We start from the raw sequence: 21334 nt of genomic DNA, 5'->3' as shown, positions 1-21334 counted from the left end.
GCCTGGGCAGGGGGCCTCCTTGGGGACACAAGGGGTAAGTCTCAGCACTATGAAGCTATCAGCAGCCACTGCAGCACAAGTTGGATCCCCAGCCAGAGAGTTGACCCACATGGCGCAGCAGACCTCTCTTGTCTCGCCCACTGCTCCCCTCAGCAGTGTATTTCAGTAGATCCACCTGTTCTGCTCCCCACTCTGTCTCTGGTGAATCCTCTCACCCTCCCACACCTCTGGTCTACACCCCACTTCTTAAGATTAATTAATTAATTAATTAATAAAAGGCATGGGAGACCATTTGATCCTATAGTCAATATTTGCTCAATGAAAGCTATTTCCCTCTCATCCCATTCAGTTTTTAAATGTCTACCTGGACTTGAAAATAATCAATCTTAATGTTTTGTCAACTCTATAAACACACATGCTGGGGTGGCCCACCCAGTGCCACAGCTCTGTGCCAGGGGCCCCTGAGGGCTTCAGTGCCAGGGCAGCAGAGCTGGAAGGAACGTGGTGATGGTCTCCTCCAGTCCCAGTCTCACTTCCAAGTGGAGAGACAGAGTCCTGAGATATTTTTTCCCCTCATAGAAAAATAAGTAGCTTGGAGTGTGGAGGGTTCTGGGACAAATGGGTTTTCTTTCTAACTGGGCTTGTGCATTAGCTGCCCTTCTCTCTTAGAATGCCCTCCCTCCACCCATCCATAGTCTTCTTATCACTCATATCTTCGTTTCAGCCCCTGCCTCCTCTACCAGGAAGTCTCCCCTGAATGCCCAACTGTGTCCAGCCTCAAAGACCACAGTTGGAATCTGACTGCATACCTAACTCATCCCACCCCAAGATGAGTGCCTCCTGCTGCCCCATCCCCATCCTTGTTCTTAGTTCCCCTCCACCTGGAGTCCCTGCCTCCCTTTCTCTGCCTGGCAAATGCTCCTACATCCCCCCCATCCCCTGTGAGCCCAGCTCAGCCCTGAGCGCCTCCCTGTCCCCCCCCCAGCCTCAGATAGAGCCCAAAGAGACCCCTCCGATCTGCTGGATCTTACCTAAATCATACAACATCTGAAGTTTTCAGTGTCCAGTGGCTTCCTATGCAGCAGGGAGCACTGGGAGAGGGTCAGGACAAAGACTCAAGCCCTGGCCCTGCCACCCACTTGCTGTGTGGCCTCAGGCAAGTCCCTTCCCTCTCGGGCCTCAAAGTTCTATTAAATAACAGGGCTGGACAAGATGCTTTCTGTGGAGAGTTCCTCAGTCGGGACCTGTCCTTACCGTGCTGAGCCCAGGACGTCCTTCAGATGACTGACCCCTACCTCCTGACCCTGGGACGAGGAAACCCTTATATTCAGGAGCCTGATTAGCTGCTTGGATAATTAAGGGCTTAATAAGGTCCAGATAATTATCTAGAGGCCTGAAGAACAGGAGCCCCGGGGCTCACGTGATGTTTCAGTCTGTTCCAACGTAAATAGCAGAGGACAAGGGGGCTGGGAGCCGGGTGGCTGCACAAGGGCAGATGCTGGAGAGGGGATGCCATCACCACAGAGGGCATCAGGGCCCACGCTGCCCACTCCCCTAAGCCCCATGCCTCCCACAAGGCTGGGCACGCAGTAGGCATTCATCTGTTCCTTCACAAATGTTTATTGTACACCTACTGGATGCCAGGCCTGTGCAGGGTGCTAGGGCTGCCACAGTGAGCAAGGCAATTGGGGGTACCTGTGCTGAGAGTTCTCCTGGAGCCCAAAGGGAGCTAAACTCACAAGTCACCAAGCGCAAAGCCAGGCCATCTCTGGGGATGAGGGTGACGGAAACCACTGAGCCAGGGGATAAAGTGGGGAGGGAGTGTCAAAGGGCAGAAGATGTTGGAACTGGAGTCAGAGGGTCAAGGCAGCCCTGCCCAGCAGGGGAGGTGTGGTTCAGGAGTGGGGGCAACAAGTGCGAAGGCCTGGGAGCTGCTGGATGGACTGAGAGAGACTTGTGCCCCCTCAGGGGCTTCCAGGGGACATGGGAAGCAATGGCCTGTGGAGTATCGTCAGAGAGACCCTTCTGGAGAAGATGCCAGGAGGTGGTAAGTTCCAGGTGAAGGGGATTTCTCTCCAGGTCCAAATCCAGAGGACAGTGAATGCGCGGAGAACTCAGGGCCACGCCTCCAGCAACCCCATCGAGGGGCCAGAGCCCAGGTGCTCGGCTTCCACTCTGCTCTCCATGAGGCCCTCAGGGTTCTGGCCAGGGACACCTCGAGGGTGATCAATGGTCCCAGGGGGCCGCTGAAGGACTGAGGTTTGCCGCATCTATCCCACAGGGAGCCACAGTTCTGGAAGATTAAGGAAGTGACTGCATCTGGGGCAGAGGGGGGCTAGGACCTACCTGAGTCAGCAGGGCCGAAGCCGGGTTGGGGCAGGGCAAGAGCAGGAGCCCAGCTAGTCTCCATCCTGATCCGGAGGAGCCAGTCTACAGATAGCATCATTTTATCCCTTGGACCCGCCCCTGACAGACAGAGGGACAAGCTGACCTCCCCCCCACCACCACCACCTCCTCCTCCCTGAAAATCCATCCCAGTGTGCCTCTGGCCACCCGCCCCTCCCCACCTCCCTTCAGGGCCACCCCGAGTATTGGGAGGGAAGCAGGCAGGGGTAGGTGGGGGGAACTGGGCAAGAAACCCACTTGCATGGCTTAGGGATCTGGGCCCCAGTCCCAGCCACTGCCCCATAAGCTATGGATCCTAAGATGGCTTCCTTGACCTCCCTGGGCTGCCCCCTCAGCCTCTTTATGATGGGGAGGGAATGCCATGTGCTGACAACAATAGTAATGAGGACCCATGCGCCATGCATTTGACCTGCCCTGTTCCCACCTGTCCTGTCCCAGCACTTTGCCCGCCCTCCTCTCCCCCAGGCAGCTTGTCTCTTGGGTCCCATGGCCAGGTCTTAGCTGCCTGCTATTTGCCAGGAAACCCTGGCCTGGCCTGGCCTCTGCTACTCAGCAGACTGAGCAACATGTTCTCTAGGGAGGTTCTGAAGCCTTCCAAATTTTCCTTCCTTGGGTGCTCACCCTCAGCCCTAGAGTTCACATCATTTCCTTATATCTTTTACTATAGCTAATATTCTTCATATCAAATGTCCCCTGTTTAAGCTACCACGTGGCTCTCACCTCCTGAGTGAGCCCACAGGGCACTACCCCTCTGTCCCTCTCCGCAGCCAGTGCTCAGCAGGTTCCTAACTGAAGGGCTGAATGATGTCCCTTAGAGATTGGGGCAGCTCTCTTTGGCCAATCATGGCTACATTCTGGGCAAGAACTCGGATATTTGTCCCCCTACTTTTAAAAGAACATATATTATAGTGCCAGACCCATCCTGGCACAAACCAGATGTTTGGAAAAAGTGACTGGGGATGGATGGGTGGGTGGGCGGGTGGGTGGGTGGATCGTTAGTTGGGTCTGATTAATGGAGGTGATGACCTTTTTCTAGGTTATTAGCTTCCTTTCTAGGCTGGATCTATGCCTCAAATTTTTATTTCTTCCACGTTCTAAATCACCTATCCCTGAGTGGAGCCTACATATTAGGTCTATAAGCCCATATATTAAATCATTAAAAGTAGAATTAATGAATTAATTAACAAAACAACCAAATGAAACTGCAGTCATGCTGTCCTCCACAAACTCAGGACATTGCATTTCATATCCCGCCCCTTTCCCCACCCCCTCCCCACCACCAAGACTCTAGGTTCGCCCCACGTCCTGCAGCTGTCACGAGAGACTTTGGGGATGAACCTATAACTCTTACGGGGGGGTGGAGTCTCGCTGTACCAAAGGCTGTGCTTACTATGGTAGTAAATTCCCCTGTACTCTCCAGGGAAACGTAAACAGAACCTGAATCCTGTCTATCTCGGCAGGAAGGAACACTATGTCTAGCTAAGAGATTAGCTTATCAGGAGAGAAAATCACACGGCTTTGGTTTGCTGGTGTTTGCATCTCTCTGTCTTCCCTGGACCATCTTGTCACGTGTGACCCGGTGGGCTGGAAGGGATTTTTAGGGGTGAAAGAAATTAGACATGTTCTGGGAGCACACTGCCCAGGAGACAGACCCTGATTCCTCTGAACAAGAAAACTTGCGAGTAAACCAGATGGAGAAGCTGCCTGAAAAGGCAGCGACTTCCCCGCCGCCAGGGGCTCATGGCCCAAGGCAGACCAGGCGGGGGTGCTGGGGCATGGATGCGGGAACTGGACATCTTCTGTCTAGGTTCTAGAAGCCTCACTCCAAGGGTGTAAGGCTTCCTCTGCTTGCTGGGCCTCCGTTCCTGCATCTGCAAATGGAGCGCCAGGCTGCGGCCCGACTCTCAGGGCCCTTGTAAGTCTCTAGGAACAAGAAGGGACATCGATGGGGAGAGTCACCAGCTCAGGGCACAGCGCCTAAAGGCCCAGCACACCCTCCGCAGTTTCCTTGCTCTCCAAGGTCCTTTTTCAAAATCTAAGCTTCCCTGGGCAACGAGGTGGTAGAAGTGGTTATGTCTTCTCCTTTGACAGCTCCAGGACAGACAGGCCCGGGGACTGCGTGTAGGCAGCTGGCCTAGGGTGCGCAAAGAGTTCTCTGGGCCTGGCTGGAAGTTGCAGCTCAAGAGATGTTTAATGCAAGAAGGACAGGTCTGTACAGGCTGGAGGGCAATCTGCTCCCCACAGGAGGGGAGTGGAGGGTGGACAGGAGGGGAGGGGAGGGGAGAGGGGGAGAAGAAGAAGGGGGAAGGATAGGCCGGGAGGAAATGAGGGAGGGGAGACCCAGGCACTCAGTGAAGATTCAACAGCCTGACTGGGACATCTGGCTTGTGGAGACGACAGAGTGTGGCCTTGCCTCAGTTTCCCGAGCAACCGGAGGCCAGGGGTCCCTGGAGCGGGGAGCTGGCCCACGCTCAGCCTTCCAGTGCCCCCACTTCAGCTCTGGTGGCCGAGCCCACTGGATATCTCAATGAAGCCCTGAAGGGCAAAGAAAACCATGGGTCAGATATATGTTAAAACCTTAATGATGTATATACATTTGATTTAATCATTCCACTTCTAGAATTTTCTTCCTAAGGAAGTGGGACACAATGCTGTATTCAAAGGTATCGTTCATGGCATTTCTTAAATGACAAAAAAGGAAATAATTTAAAGGAATAGTTAAAAAATTTTGTCCACTTGTCGGTGATACTGAGTGAAAATAATAGTTATCATCTGTCTGTGGGACTACCTGTTATTTGTATTTATTTGTAATTTTATTTATTTTTTTTTATCAAACTGCCCTATAGAAAGTAATGAAAATTTTATAACTAAAATCTTTGCATTCTGGAAAACAATCAAGAAATTTATTAGGGCCTCCCTGGCGGTGCAAGCACCACACTATGCAGCAATCCGCAGCCTCTACAGCATAAGTTCCATCCCCAGCAGGCCAAGGAGAAACCCACATGGCGCAGCAGACCTCCCCCGCCTTGTCCGCTGCTCCCCCCAGCAGTGCAATTCGGTCAATCCGCCTGTCCTGTTCCCCACCCTGCCCCCGGTGAACTCTCTCACCCCCCGCATCTCTGGCCTGCACCCCAGCTCTTGTATGCATAAACAAATAAAATCTTGAAAAAAAGTATTGTTTTAACTAAAATCATTACTAGGTATGAATTGGTTTTTGTTATTATTTGTAATTTTATATTTGCCTGTAGTCACTCAATAAATACTCCGAGCACATCCGTGACAGTGGGACTACTGCAGGTGCTGTGAATAAGGTGGTGTGGAGAGCAGACAAGTTGCTGTGCTCATGGAGTTTCTAGTCCCTCCATTGGAAAATGTTACTTTTAAATAAAGAAAGTTACTAATAAAAAAAAGAAAAGAAAACCATGGGTCAGGTCAGAGGCCACACAAGGACCAGTAGGAGCCCAGTCACCCCAGCCTGGCTCTGAGTGCACATTCCACCACTCTTGCTGTGTGACCTTGCAGTTCTTTGTCTCTCTGGACCTCCATTTCCTGCTCTGAGACTCGGGGTGATAACAGCCTCCACCTTGAAAGGTCATTGTGAAGAAGCTCAGCCATGCAGCCAGAGCACCCAGTGTGGGGCCATGTGGGGTGTGTTCTGTGTACATGGTCACTACGTGGCTGGCTTATCATTGGAAGTTCAGAGTAATTGTGTATCTTCTCCAAGTTCAAGTCTCCCCAGCAGAACCAGGCACCTCCCACATGTCCCCTACTCTCCATACTGAATTGTAGAAATATCCTGGGGGTTGGGGGGCTGCTGATCTTTCATTCATTCAACAAATCTTGATTGAACTACTACTCTGAGCTGTGCCTGCTGCTGGAGACCCTGCAGAGAACAAGCCAGGCCCATTCCCTGGCCATGGGAGGCTCACATGTGGTCCAACACAATAACCGTTAACCTTATGTAGCTAATTGCACTTCAATTAATAAAAATTAAATAAAATTTAAAATGCAGTTCCTCAAATACACTTTTCAAGTACCAGTGGCTGACAGTGGATGGGTGCAGATTTACATCCTTGCGGAAAAAGTTTCATCAGACATGCTGTCTGGGGCCCTTTGACTTTGGACTCAGTTGGCTGGATTTGTGAGTGTCAAGGTGGGTCCTGAGTAGGTGGGTCCTGGGCCTGTTAGGGGAATTTTGGGGACATTCTCATCGGTTGCCTCGGCTCCTCCATGTATTGACTATTCCTTCCTATGGGAGAGGAGCCCTAAGTGCCTTGGGACCTTAGTTCTTAAGCAACAAAGCAGCCTCCCTGAATAGACATCAGCAGGTCCTATTTGGGGAGTGTGAATAACACACACAAATGTTGAGCTTCAAGGACCTTGGCTAAGCTTTCTGTCTTATGCAGGCCTTGTTGAGTGAATGAGGAAGAACATTATCCTTTTCTATCCCAGATAGAATAGAATAAAGTTATAGGCTCCCATCTCAGGTAGTAGCTGTGATTAAATTTCACCCTAGACACACAACTTTTGTTTTTTTTTTTTTTTTTTTTATAGAGGCATGTTTTCTTTCTTTGTTTGTTTGTTTGTTTTGTTTATACATGCACTGGGTACAGTCAGAAGCGCGGGAGGGTGAGAGAATTCACCAGAGCCAGAGCGGGGAGCAGAGCAGGCAGAAGGACCGAGGTACACTGCTGAGGGGAGCAGCGGGTGGCAGGAGAGGTCTGCGCGCCATGTGGGACCCTCCTTTGGTGGCCGGGGAGCAGCCGGGGATTGAACCGGCGCCGCAGAGGCCGCGGGCAGCTTCGCAACCCAGCGCTCAACCGCTGTGCCACCGGGGAGGCCCTAGACACACAACTTTTGATCTAGCAATTTTAGGGAACTCAGAAAGCCCCCTTTCCTTTCTAGCTTGCAGAGATTTGTGTGCAGTGCTGGAAGAAGCCCCTCCACCCCCAGATACCAAAGGGGCTGCGCCCACCCCAGGGCACAGACTCATGGGACAAGTGAGGGCCAAATCCCCTGAGTGTGGCCTGGTGTGATATTTGATGAGGACTAGGGCTGGGTAAGGCTTCACACCAATGTCTCTTAACATCCTGAATTTTCCATCTAGCTGCAGTTCAGGTTCGCGGCTTGGTCTTGTCAGGAACAGGGGGCACCCCCAGGCCTGGCTAACCCTCCGACCCCACTGTTTGCTCTAGCAAGGAGGGAAAAAGAGAGAGGTGACCCCTGCCTCCACAAGCCTAGCTTCCCCCCAAGGGTGTGCCCCTATGGTCACACCCAAAGGCTCTTACCTCATGGACAATGACCTTAGGGTCGACGTAGTGGAGGTTGACCACTTTGGGGAGGGAAATGCCCATGCCCAGGAGAGCTGCAGGAGGGAAAGGGGAAGCCAAGTTCAGACAGGAGGGGGTCACAGAGCACCCCCTAGAGCCAGCCCTTGTGCATCACGACACCGAGTCCCAGATACCCAGGAGGTGGGAACCATCATTATTACACCCACTTCACAGAAGGGAAAGCTGAGGTTCAAAGAGAAACAGGAACTAAGCTAGGATCCTCTAACAGCTGAGTCAAGATGCATGTTTAGGAAGTGGGGCTCCAGAGGCCCCTCCTATGCCCTGGGCCTGGGAGGTGGGAAGGGGGCCAAGATTGAGCCATGCGGGGACAGGAGGAGCCAGATGGGTCACACTGGGGTGGAGGGCTTACCATTGAGGTGGTTCAGCAGGGGTGCCTCAAACACGGTGCCCACGAATGCTTGCATTTGATCCATCTGCAGCCACAGAGCCAGGGAAATGGGGGACCATAGGCACACCCCAGTGAGGGGCAGGGAGAGGTGGGCAGCCGGACACACACGTGAACATACGAACAGACACACAGATGGCAGAGGCATGGGGGAGGGGGAGGAGGAGTCATCCCTGTCTTGGCTTTGGGCAGAGCCCACCTATGCCCCCTCCTCTTAGCCTGAGAGGCTAAGAGGCCAGCACCTGACTGACTGACACTCACTCACTGTGTGAACTACAGGCCGCTGCCCCCAGGTAGATGACCGTCCTGTGGGCACTGACGGACAGACAGACTGACCGTGGATAAGCTGATGGGACATATTGACGGACAGGCCAACCAACAAAGGGATGCGTGGCAGCTGGTGGCCCAACCACATCACACGAAGGAGCAGCCGACCCTGATACTGGCTGGTCCCGCTGACAATGGATCGGTGACTCAGGCTGAAGGCAGGGCTAACCAGTCATTGGCTACCAGGCAGAATGGCAGGCAAGCCAACTGACCCACTGAAGAGCCAAGGCTAATCAGCTGATCAGACAACAGACAGCTTGGGAGAGACAGACTACCTGGTGGAGGAGCCACTGTCCCGAAGCACTCCAAGAGCGAGACTGATGGCGGCTCAAGCCTGCACATGTACCTGCCTCCCCAGCCCAGAGCCTACCCCACCCAGTGAGGGGGCCTCTGGAGACCCCAGTCCCACACTCACGTCTATGACGCCCACATTGGAAAAGGCCAGGGTGAGCTGGACATCTCTGAAAGGAACAAGGAGTGTGAGGCAGGGGCCTGCTGCATCGCAGCCGCCTCTGATTGGCACTGACAGGTAGGCCCCTTGCACAGAGGAACACGCTGAGGCTGCTGGGTGTGGGAGGCCTTGCTTACCCCAGCACAGACGTGGTCCCCTGAATCTTAACCTTGGACACGGAAAACCGTAGGTTCAGGTTCACTACCTGGGGATGTGGGAAGAGCAAAATCAAAGAACACAGAGCCACAGAGGAGACCTCAGCTGAGCACGTTACCCTAGCCTCCCATCCCCCAAGTGTTTGAGGAACACAGGCCAATGGGGAGGTGAACAGTAACCAAAGTAAACAGACAGGATCCTTTTGAGAATGGCGGGCCCCACAAAGGCAGAATAGCAATGTGGAAGGGTTCCGATGTGGCCCAGCTTACTCAGGGTGCTGCCCTGAGGAAGTCTGCAACACTGACACTGAGGCCTGAAAGATGAGGAGGTGTCCACCTTGCCAAGAGCTAGGGGATTCATGTCCTAGGCACAGAGGATGGCATGTGCAAAGGCCTGAGGCAGGAGTATCCAGCATAATGGAGGGACAGCAAGGTGACCAGTGTGGACAGAGCAGAGCAGTGAGGAGAATGAACCATAAGTGAGGTCTCCTTGAGAGTCCTCCCAGCCAGCCCCACCCAGTCCACCTCACTCACCACATTCAGGGAGAAGAGGGACTGGAAAGTTGACTTGGGGGTCATGGCCAGGACCTCCACAAGGGGCTGCAGCTGCAGTGTGGCATTGTTGGTATGGAGTTTAGCCACGGGTGTGGCCCCCAGCCGGACCTTGATCACCACAGGCATGGACTGTGGGAACTGGCGGGCCACCTGGGGGAGTGGAGATAGGGAGGGCGAGGCGGGGTTGGCTCTCCATGCATCATTGCTCAGACACAGATCCAGCCTCCGTGTGCGCATGTCTGGACCACAGAGGTAGGTCTGCCCCAGACCCCCACCCTCAGGGATGCCCTAAGGCCACCCTGAAGTGGTGGCAGCAATGAAGATAGGCACAGGCTGTGTGGTCCGTGCTCAGGAGGTTCCTGAACCAGGCTAGGGGTTTGGTTCTCTCCTTGGGGAGGTAAGCCCCAAGTTTGGTCTTGAAGATGGACACAGGAAAGAAAGCAGAAAAGACACTCCAGGCAGAGGCCATGGCTTGGGCAAAAGCATAGAGAGGAGGAAATAATCTGGGCAAGGAGCGGGCATCCTGAGATGGAGGAGGCACAGGAAGGCAGATGCTGCACCCCACTTGGGACAGGTATGAGCCAGCAGAGACCCCACAGCCCAGAGAACCTCCCACCCCAACCCCGTGTCCAGCCCCCCAGAGATGGCAAGCAGCACCCACCTCCGGGATGAGCTGGCCCAGCGAGGAGGTGTTCAGCAGGTTGTCATTGGACTTCTGAAATACACCCCCCAGGCATGACAGGTTTTAGGACACCCACTTCCCAGCAAGACCACCTCTTTCCTGAACAGGAAATTCTCCTCACAGCCCCATTTAACTCAGCAGTCGCCCCGTGGCCCCAAAACTCCCGTTGCTCCACCCACCCAAGATTTGGCCTCCATGGGGTCTCCCCATGCTGAGTCACTGGACAGGCCTGTCCCACATGCCTGGGCACCAGGCCCAAGCCTCACCATGTCCGCTGTGATTTCCATGTTGAGGACACCAGCTTTCTGCAGCAGCAGGAGGGCGGAGTCTAAGAGGTGCTGGGAGAGGCCCACAGTTATCATGGCGTCCTTGGTGCCTATGAGCTCTGGCAGTGTGAAGGGGGCATCTGTCATAGGCGGGACAATGGGCCTGCCCAGCAGCAAGAGCACCGTCTATGGGGGTGAGAGGGAGGAAACAGTGGGGCCTCAAGAGGGAGGTGGTTCCATGACAAGTCCCTGCTCCATGATGCCCCCTGTGGTCCAGCCTCACCCCATTGCCTCCATGCCCTTCTCCCACCTGGAAAGCTATTCCAGCAGCTCTCCCCTAGTCCTTCAAGAATCTTCCAGGACACCAAGGATTCTAGTGGCAACCAGCGTCCAGTTGTGGGCTGACGAGGAGGCACTGACCTTGGCATCCAAGGAGATGTGGTTTTCAGTGATGGTGGGCGCTCTGACCATGGAGTAGAGAATCTGGGACTCGGGACCCACAGGGCTGAGGCCTAAGTGAAACGGGGGTGAGGAACAGATGGGCCACTTAGCATCTCCACCAGCACCTCACTGTCAGAAAACCCAAAAATGCAGGAAAAGGCCTGAGTGAGTCAACAGAAGTCGCAAAATGCACACAGCCAAGAGTCAGCGGGTTCTGAGCTCACAACCCGCTGACTCTTGGTTTAGACACAATTCTAACAGTTTGGGTTTCCACTTTCCCAATGGTGGGAGACTAGAGACCCCAAATTTGAAGGAAGGAGAAAGGTCACTTCAGGTACAAAAGTTCCCGACGAAAGCAAGGAGGCACAGGAGAGGAAGGCAGCTCACATTTGTCAAGGTCCAGACATTGACTTACAAGTTCATTCAGTCCTCACCACAGTCTTGTAAGGTTAGGGGGCCACTTCGCACGCACATGTGCACACACACGTGCACGTGCGCACGGCCACAGCCACAAACGCTTGCCCACGCATGCATCTTGATAACTCAGCTGTGCCCAGAACTGTGCACCTGCTCAGGCCAACTGACTCTCCCCAGTCACTCTCCTCCTCCAGCAACTCAGAGGCATGCTCCCTCAGGGGCCATCCAGCACCCAGGTACAGCAATGCCCGCTCCCCGACACAGGTCTCCCAGAAGTCAACCCTGATTCAGAGAGGAAGTCTCTGAACCTTCTGGGGGCACCAGGGACCTCAGAGGCCCTCCCCCACCTCTCAGGTCTTACCAATTGAAGTGCCCAGGTAGACATTGAGGCCCTGCACCAGGTTGGAGATGCTCAGGCATATCTGCAGCGAGACGGAGGGAGGGGGCGAGTTAGGGTGGCACTCGGAACTGGGGGGCCAGGCTGGGGGTCTAAGGTTCCAGTCTGGAATCTTCCCTTAATCCGCACGCCAAAGCCTGGAAACTTGTCCTTCCTCCACTGCCCTATGGCCTCTTCTGGCACCTCCTCTGGGTACTGAGGATTCAGAGGGGAAGCTGGGGCATCGAGAAACGAGCAGGAACTGTGGGCACAACAGAAGCGGCCGCAGCTGGACCCGAGCCACTAAGGCAGGGAGCCAGCTGCATCCGGGTCCAGAGGGTCAGCCGGGAGAAGGGTGCACGGCAGTGGGCCGGCAGTGGGCCACAAGCCTGGCTAGAGAGGCTGGAGTCATCTGGGCACAGTAAGTAGCCAGAGAAGCATATTTAGCTGGGGTCAGCATGATAGAAGGTGAGAGGAGAGACTACAAGGCTGGGGCGGTCAAGCCTGTCTGGGCAAGAGCTGGTGAGGTAGTAAGGGAGCTAGGCCACCTTCAGCCCTAGAGCCTTGGGTTTCTCACCCGCAGGATGGGAATGCTGAGGCGGCCTGGGGGAGTGAGGGGGGAGGGGTATGGGGTGGCACGCAGCTAATAGATTTGGTCTCCACTGCTGCCCATAAAGGAGGTCGGGTGGGGTGGGGAGGGGCGGGGAGGGAGAAGCAGCTTCCCCTGGGCAGTGGGACCCTGATATCCAGCACCACCTCTCAGCAGCCAGCCACAGGCAGCTAATGACAGGAACTAAAACAGCAGCACAGGACAGCAGTGCTCTGCCAACGCTGTTCTAAGCTCTCAGTGGATGTCAATGCACGCGGCCCTCATGACCAGCCCCGAGAGTCACCGGAGCTCTCCGGGCTACAGGTGTGGAGCCAGGAGCAGAGGGGTCAGGAGAATCCTGGAACCCAGATTCAAACACAGGCCACGCTTGGCAGCCTCCTCATTTAGTCTCCTTGTCGTGACCCCACGGCCCTGAAAGCACTGCCCCCTCGCCCGGCGTGGAATTGGGGCTGGCCCAAGAAGAGGCACCTCCCTCCCCTGCAACAGCCTCACCCCCAAGCCTGCCCTTGCTTGGGCTCCCCACCAATGTCCTCGACCACCACCCGCCTCAGCCCTCCTTCACAGGGAAACTGGAGGCCCCTCATGCAGAGCCTTCCACTGAAACACGAGAGTAACAGTCCCAGCCGCCCCACCCCATGTCCGCAACCCCCACCCGTTCACTCAGCCTTCTGAGCTAAGCCTCCCCCGCCTTCCTGAGCCACCTGCAGGGAGGTCCTTTACTTTGTTCCGAAGGACAGCTCTGAGGTGCTTCTTCACCAGTTCCAGCAGCCTGGGCTGCGTGCTGGGGAGAGACACAGAGGGGTTCCTGAGCTCCTGTCCGCAGAGCCAGCCGTCTGGGAGAGCAGCCTCTCCCTCAGCCGGGGCCGTCACACCCGGCCACAGGCCAGCAGGCACAACGGCCCCCCGGAATGAGGCAACCGAGCCTCAAAGAAGGGGTTGCTTCCCAGGCTTGGACGGGGCAGAGAACGTGGAAAGTGAAGGCAGGTTTGGGGCAGAGAGGCCGGGGGAGCTGGGACCCGGGTCTGCTTCCTGCCTGGGCTCCATTTCTCTGAGGCACAGTCCCTTTCGGGCTCGGATCCGTTTCCCCTCGGAACAGAGACGTGTATCTAAGAAGCTGTCTCTCAACAGGGATACAGGGGAAACCATGTGCCTTGATTTGCTAAACTGTTGATCCACGTTACAGCCCAAGTGCCCGGAAGGGCCTCCCCGGGGAGCTGGGAGCTTCTGCGTTTCTTATGCCAGTAGCCTCTGGGCTTCTGTCTCCCATCAGTACTCTGAGCGGATCCTGCCCGGGAGGACTGTGAGGGACCGTGAGTTACCCACGATGACCAAGGGCCACAGGTCTGGCCAGCCCTACCCAGGGGGAAGTCCGGTCTGTGCAAACCGCACATTCTTTCCAGAATGCCCGACCCCCTCCCAGTGAGCCCTCGCCATGTGTGGGGGGAGTAGACACAGCGCAGGGGGCTCACAAGCAGTGGGGTTCATTAGGCGGCCCAGGTTTGAGCCCAGCTCCACTATTTGCCAGCTGCGTGATCTCAGGCAAGTCGCTTAATGGCCCTGGGGCTTCATTTGCTCTCCAGTAAAGTGCGGAAACACTTCAACCTACCTGGCGAGACTTCCTGAGACAAGCTCATTCATAGAGGGCCTAGGACACCTGGCAGGTGCGCAGGAGGTGGAGCCGCTGTTAGCACCCATGTGGATGGTCTGATTCACAGTCCCTCCCTGGACCTCAGGCTCCCCATCTCTGCAGCGGGGGGCAGCCTTCTGAGGTCCCTAATAGTGGTCAGTTCAGAACCCCACCCAGAATGGCAAGTTAATGGCCAGTGCTCATTTTCACGTGCTGTGGGATGGTGGCAGGGATGAACCTCAGGTCACACGCTTACTGCGTGACCTCAGGCAAGTCCCACCCCCTCGCTAAGCTCAGTTCCTCAGTCATAAGATGCTGTGATACTGGGGGTCTCCTAGGCCTACAGTGGCATTAGATGAAGTTTTGAGAAGGAAGCTCAAGAAGGGCATCTTGGTCTTGGCACCTGGGATTCTGCAGACCAGCTCTTGCCAGGCACCCACCTGTAACGGGTTTGAAGCAGCATGGCGCCGTTAAAGAATGGGATGCAGGCAGAGATGCTGACCACTGGGGACCCGATGGAGCTCTGGGCCACATGGACATCAGCCGTTATTCCCACAGGCATCTTCAGGTCCAGAGACTCTGGCTCCCTGCAGGGAGGCCAATCCTGAATCCCAGTGGTACTGCTCAGAAGAGCCCACCCTGACCGACACAAAACCCCACAAAGCCCTCAAAGCCTGCCCTCCACCTGACACAGGCAGGACTCCAGGGCACACCCTGGACAGGCCTAGAGCCCCCTCCCAAACTCCATTGCAGCAGGTGGGTGTGAGTGCTGGGTCCTCGTGCTCTCTCACTGTGAGAACCTGGGTCAGTCTTTCCCCATGCTGAGCCTCAGTTTCCTCTTCTTTAAAACAGACAAAAGATTGACGGTACCCACTTCACAGGGCTGTGCTATGTTTTCTGATCCACAGCAAGCATGTGTAAAGTGGCAGCGTCGGGCAGAGAAGTTAAAATAAAACATCCCTCTAAATGCCCAGTTCACAGCTGCCATGCAGCAGTTTCATCCCATTTTACAGAGCAGGTAACTGAGGGTGGGAGGAGAGAAGTGACTGTGCAATCACACAGCTGTTGAGCAGGACCCAGGTTCTCAGAAATTCTCTCAAACTCTCCCCACTTGGAAGGTGGGAGAGAGGGCGTTGGACATGAAAGGAGTTATTGAAACCCCTCCTTCCTCTGCCCTCAGAGGGTCCTTTGAAACCCCCCTGCCCCCACAACAAGGAGGTTCACTCACTGAAGGATCTTGACAGAGAAATTGGCTAATGCCGACAAGTGTACCCCCAAATGGGCAATGAATCTCAGGCGGAGGTTGGTCACATCGACACTCAGAATCTGGACCCTGCAGGGTAGGGAATCAAAGTGACAGGGTAGCCCCTGTTAAACCATGGAATCACGGGCCTCCCCTGGTGGTGCAGAGGCTGAGCGCAGGGCTGCGAAGCTGCCCGCAGCCTCTGCAGCACCGTTAGATCCCCGGCCGCCAGCAAGGGTCCCACATGGCGCGACAGACCTATCCTGCCGCTCCCACTGCTTCCCTCAGCTGTGTATTTCGTCAGTCTGCCTGTTCTGTTCCCCGTTCTGGCTCTGGTGAATTCTCTCACCCTCCCGCTCTTCTGACTATACCCAGTGCTTGTATAAATAAATAAATCTTGAAAAAATACACAAAAATAAACCATGGAATCAACTCTGGGGGTGAGTGGTCTGAGCTGCACCCACACTGTGGATGATATCCTGTTGAAGGACGTTCTGAGCAACGGAAAACATACCCTTCAAAGCCACCTGCTAAGCACTCTCCAGATAACCTGTGATATTTTTTCCCCTAAATCAAAGTCGCTGCTTTTCCCTTGCACATCATGGAGTAGGGGTGGGGGAGAGGCTTTAAAAGGCAAGATGGTATACATTTCAAGTCACATCAAAACTCCACTGCCAAACTCACTGTTGGCACTTGGGGATGTCTTTCCAAGGTCCTTCTCTGGATACAGGCTGACCTAGAACCTGCTTCGCTTCACTAGACAACCATCCTGTGTGTGTTCCCACACCCACAAAGCCACAAACGAGGATGCAGCTCTGTCTTCCAACAGACAGTGATGCCCGTTTTGTGGCCAGCATTCAGGACTTGAGAGATGTTAAAGAGGTCTATCTTGAAAATAATTATTTTTAAAATATATAGCTTTAAATACCTATCTTTAACTATGTATCCACACATGTGTGTCTAGAGATAGACATGCCGTGGGGAAGTGGGAGGGCTGGCAGCGGTGAGTCTGTGTTCCCGTGTGGACCAGGACAGTCAGCCCAGCCCCTGGAGGCTCTGAGTTTGAGATCCCCCTCACCTTCCTCTGCCTCTGAGTCTATGAGTATGGGAGACTACGGGGTAAATTAGGCTCAAACTTGTGTCTGACGTCAGTATCTTGCTGTTGGAGGGAGTAGCAAAGGTCCTGCCAGCCCGGATGACCCAGAAGCACTGTCTTAGTTTCTGGGGGCAGGAGTCTGCTAATACAGAGGCACCATGCCTCAGATCCCTGGGGTCTGCAGTTTGGATGCATCTCCTAAATCCTCCTCTGACCACTTACCTGAGGGGTTGGGGGTATCAAACCTGATGGGAAGCCTCATTCTGCTGGTGGGAGAGGACTCACCAGGGATGAGGACACTCCTCTAGCTGACTGGAGCATTTTTCCCAGTGGGTGGGAGCACTCACCTGGCAGGTGGCATCACCCACCTGGTGACTGTGGCACCTTCTCTGAGGGTGTAGCACTCACTTTTTGAGACGAAGCTCCTTTCCATCCTGTTCCAGTAAGTCTGGGACATTGAACTGCAGAGCTCGCTGGAGAGGGGCTATCCCAATATTAGACACTAGGGGATTAGAGCAACACTAGATCAGCAAGCCCATACCACCTGCCAACTGCTCCGTGCTTGGGCAGAGACAACTCAGAGACTGGAAGGGGCAGGCTTGCCCACATCCACACGGGGGACCTGTTGACTCCCCACAAGCCCATCTTGGGTTTACTACTCACACCAAGCCCTACAAGACAGGCGTGCCCCTCCTCTCTCACGCCCACCTCTCCAAATTCTACATAACCCCACTCCTCAAAAACAATAATATCCTTTGCCTTCTTGCAATGCTCTGGTCAGATCCCATCTCCTCCAGAGCCTTCTCCAAGCCCCCAAGCAGAAAGCGATTCCCAAGTGTGTCTGGTTAACTGTAGAGGTGTCTTCTTTGGGGGTGATGGTGGACGGGACAGCCTCATCTGGAGGCTGAAGACTCTAGTGACTCAGATTCTGGGTGCAAATCCAGTAGCTCTGCTACTCACTATCTGTGTAGCTGCTCTTTGCCTCAGTTTCCCCATAGGGTTCTTGTAAAGATTCAGTGCACAATAATGTTAGCTCTTACTCTTGCTATTTATTTTTTAAATACTAGTGGCTATCACTTCTCTAGAACATCTTTATGGCGGCAAGGGCTCCTTGGCAAGAGGGAGTCAGACAGAGCCGCGGCACCTCACTCCCCGTGCTGCTGGGTAGCAAAGGTGCTCATGAAACAGTCAAACGTGAGAGGAGTTAAAATGAGAGGTGGTGGTGCTGAAGGGCCACTTCAACTGAGGAGTCAACAGGCCCCAGCTCTGCTCAGACTGTGAGACGGGGAAAGTCCCTGTGTCTCTCAGGCCTCAGTTTCCCCTAGGCTCAGAGCATAAGGGCTGTGGTCTCTATGCCCTCTCTGGCCTGCCCATGTGTTGTGGAGCTGAGACTCATACCCAGGCCTCTGGACTCTGTCTATAGTGTCCCCACACATGCACAGGCCGGACCCTGGAGCTCGCGGATGGGACAGGGAGGATGCGGTCAGCAGCCACTCCGGAGGCCTTGGAAGAGGTGTGGGCGACGTGAGCCTCCCACTGGATTTCCACCAAGAACAAACAGGCTTTCTGGGACAAAGGAGGTTCGCACAGGACAGGCAGAGAGTTGGAGGGTGGTGGGGCAGCCAGCAGAACGTCAGCCATGTGCAGCCAGCGTGACCCATGGACAGTCACTCTCCTGCACGGATCACTGACCCCTTTCAACACCTGCATGTCTGACCGGATGCAAGGTCCTGGAAGGCCACATGAGCCCGAGAGGACCCTGCCACATCCCCAAGCCGGAGCCTCCCTGCTTCATGGGCCAGGTCACTGAAAGTCCCTCTGCCATCTGACCCAAGTCCCCAACAGTGTAACTTGAGTTCAGTCTGGCCTTGAAGAAAATAACTTCTGATTTCCCATGCCTGACCCAGCTTTGGTAGAACCCCAGAAACCTCCCCAGGGGGACCTGGGGGGTCAGTTTTCATCCCTTCTTGGACCTAAGTTTTCCCTGGTGCTGCTGATACCCGTGATAGGGGAGGGGCCACAAGGAAGGGTGGGGCAGAGCCTTAGCCAGAGGCCCCAAGAGGGGTCCAGAGAAGGGCTGGTTCTTCTCCCTGGAAGACCTAATGGGGTATACTCTAGGACACGCCCCAGTACTGTGCTGGACATGCCTCTCCCCAGCACACACGTGCACACAGGCCCCCACTTCCACTCTATGCGCTTGTGAATGCCCAGCGTACACATCCACACCTGTGTACACATATCCGGGCACACACTGTGGGCACGCACATGCGCCCAGGGTTAGGCCTCCTGCCCAACACTGAAGTGCACATGTGGAGCTTCTCCATGAATTTGCAAATTCCTAGACAGACACACGAGCCAAAGTAGCACCTCAAACCGACCCATGCCCCCCATGAGGCACGTGAGCGCAATCCTGCGTGCACACTTGCACTCTGGACACGACTTGCTGAGCAGCTGTGTCAGGTTCTGGGGCTGGGGGTCCGGGACCCAGGCGCAGATGAGCTATGAGTTCACAGTTATTCCTGCTTAGGATGACACACTCGCACAGACAGGGACGCGCGCGCCCGTGCGCAGACCGTGCAGAACAGCCTGTCGGCAGATCCCTTACTGTGGTTCAGGAAGGCGTTGTTGAGTCTGACCACTGCGTCCGGCGGGGAGGTGCCAGCCATGGGCAGCAGCAGCACCAACAGCAGGTTCAGCCCACATGCCCAAGCCATGGTGGCCTGGCCGCTACCCCCCAAAATCTGTGGGCTGAGGCAGGGATAAGCATCAGGGCGGTTGTCCAGAATGCCCTACCCACCCATGTCCCCCTGCAGTTTGAACCCTGCCCCACTCTGGAGGTCGCAAAGCCTCAGCAGTGATCCCAGTCCTGCCCCAGCTCCCCACATCCCTGCTTTGGCAAGAAATCACTTCCCCCCTACCCCCACCCCATTGCCTGCTTCATCAGGAACCATGAGGAGATCTGGTCTGGAAATGGCCCCCAAGGCCCAGAGAAGATATGGCCCTGCTTAAGGCTACATGGCAAACTCTGGGAGTGCAGGACCCAGGCTATTCCAGAAAAGGATGATGAGACTCCCAGATGGAGACTTGAGCAACTTCCTGTCCCAAGCAGAGAGCCCAGGCCCCTCCACCGAAGCAGGGCCTCTGGGTGGCTGAGCCGAACCAGCCAGGGAGGACTTCAGTGTCTCCTGCCCTCGTCTCCTGCGTGCCAGGTTAGCGTGTCCTGAAAGTCAGCCTCTCACATGACACCCGCCCCCACCAGCCTGGTCCAACTGAGTGGACAGTTGTGTGTTCAACTTGGGGGGCCAGAGTCACGCTGAAACTGCTCAGATGGGTTAACTGAGGCCCTGCGGGGCAGCACTTGCCCAAAGTCCCACAGCACCACCAAGGACAGACCCTTCTGCAGAAGGTGGTTATGAGAGGTCCTCCTGCTGAGCAGAGAGAGCAGCAGAGCCTGCTCCCTGAAGGATACCAGCCCCATCCCCTTCCTACCTCAGGCAGATTCTAGGTCAGATGGACTCTCGCTCCCGGTCAAGACCTCCTCTACCCCGGGCAGGTGTGGAAGCTGTTTTATGAGCTTCTCCGGTGTGCAGGGACCACTGGGAGGGACCTGGAGGAGGTCCGGTTTGCTTGTGGTTGCAAGTGTTTTCCCTGCAAACATGGCCTTTGTCAAAATGTCTCATCCCACATCTGCAGTGGGACTGCCACGTAGCCAGGCCTGGCTGCCAACCACTGCGAGACCTTGGGGTCAGGCAGCTTTGAGGCCTCAAAGGCCAGGACATCTTTCGAAGGAGGCGGAGAAGGAAGGGGAGGCCCAAAGTCAGGGGGATGCCTGCAATTACTTCTCAGGTTGGGGGCCTCTAAGCTCTCCCAGAAACACGACCTTTTAGGAGGAACAGGAGATTGCCTGAGCCCCAACTCCAGGCACTGACAGCCCCACTCCTGGTGACACAATAAGCCCTAATCCAAAAAGCAACAGATGAGAGGGGATGATGACCTGGTCCCCACTGCTTAACACCCCACTGTCTGTCCAGAAGTACATCCTACTCACAATAGAATTAGCCCATTTTCTTTCTACATTACAAACCTCAGGGTACATGGCACCCAAGGAACTTCGTGTGCAATGGATAGAGTTTGTATATATGTGTGTGTAAGGGTCATAAGTGTGTTTATGTGTGTATGGTTGTGTGTGCGTTGTCATGTATGCACTTGTGTATTAGGTCATGATTACTGGCATCAGGGTAAAGTGTGTGTCTGTATGTACATGAAATGAGTTTGTTGGCATCTTAATTTAAGGTGTTGCATACCTGTTTATGAGAACCTACAGGAGTGCAGATGTGGGGAGATTTGTGTATATTATGTTCGTGTCTGTGTGAGGTAGGTTCATGTGCACACGTGTGTATATATGTGTATGGTGGGCTGTTTCCTCACCTGGAAGGAGGTGTATGTGCTTACATGTGTGGAAGTCATTTCCGTTCCTCTGAATGACTCACCTTGGGTCAAGAACAAGGGGCCTTGGGCCCTTCCCCCATTGCAGAGTCCTCTATGGCTCTCACTGACTCCACACCAACCCAAATACCAGACAAGAGCTCAACTCCACCCTGTACTAGGTCCCTGCTATTTCTCCCTGAGCTCACAGGGACTGCAGGCACCACTGAGCCATCCCCTGAGAGGCCTGACCTCTCTTAGACCAACCCTGCCTCCCAGTCAATACTCACCCTCCCTAGTCTCTAGGCAAAAAGGAGCAAGAGAGCCAGCTGCAGGCTCCCCAGTGTCCTATTGCTGGCCTCATTTGTCCACCAATGCCTAAGACCATTCCTCCTGGCCCTCACCATAGCTGAGGCAAATAGCAGAGTCAGCGGACAGGGGTGCAAATATTGACCAAACCTGCTCTCAGTGTTTGCACTCGGTATGAACACTTCCTCTTCCTCAACATTTCCAGCACAGGG

At 54.8% G+C, this 21334-nt stretch overlaps 1 protein-coding gene across 1 annotated transcript; it reads right to left on the bottom strand.

Moving 5' to 3' along the window:
* Window positions 1-2114: 2114 nt before the first annotated feature.
* On the bottom strand, window positions 2115-19102 carry BPIFB2 (BPI fold containing family B member 2; the record flags this gene model as incomplete). The annotated part of the gene is made up of 15 exons (XM_084246659.1): window positions 2115-2270; window positions 7695-7771; window positions 8107-8341; window positions 8840-8930; window positions 9058-9125; window positions 9610-9780; window positions 10292-10345; window positions 10579-10764; window positions 10999-11090; window positions 11798-11858; window positions 13143-13203; window positions 14490-14636; window positions 15278-15382; window positions 16797-16890; window positions 18994-19102. 15 exons carry the CDS (start codon window positions 19100-19102, stop codon window positions 2115-2117), a joined length of 1707 nt encoding a protein of 568 aa, XP_084102785.1.
* Between the last annotated feature and the right edge of the window lie 2232 nt (window positions 19103-21334).

This window comes from Talpa europaea, assembly GCF_964194135.1.
Source record: "Talpa europaea genome assembly, chromosome: 11".
Classification (NCBI taxonomy): domain Eukaryota; kingdom Metazoa; phylum Chordata; class Mammalia; order Eulipotyphla; family Talpidae; genus Talpa; species Talpa europaea.
This window is presented reverse-complemented; position numbering and strand designations above follow the sequence as displayed.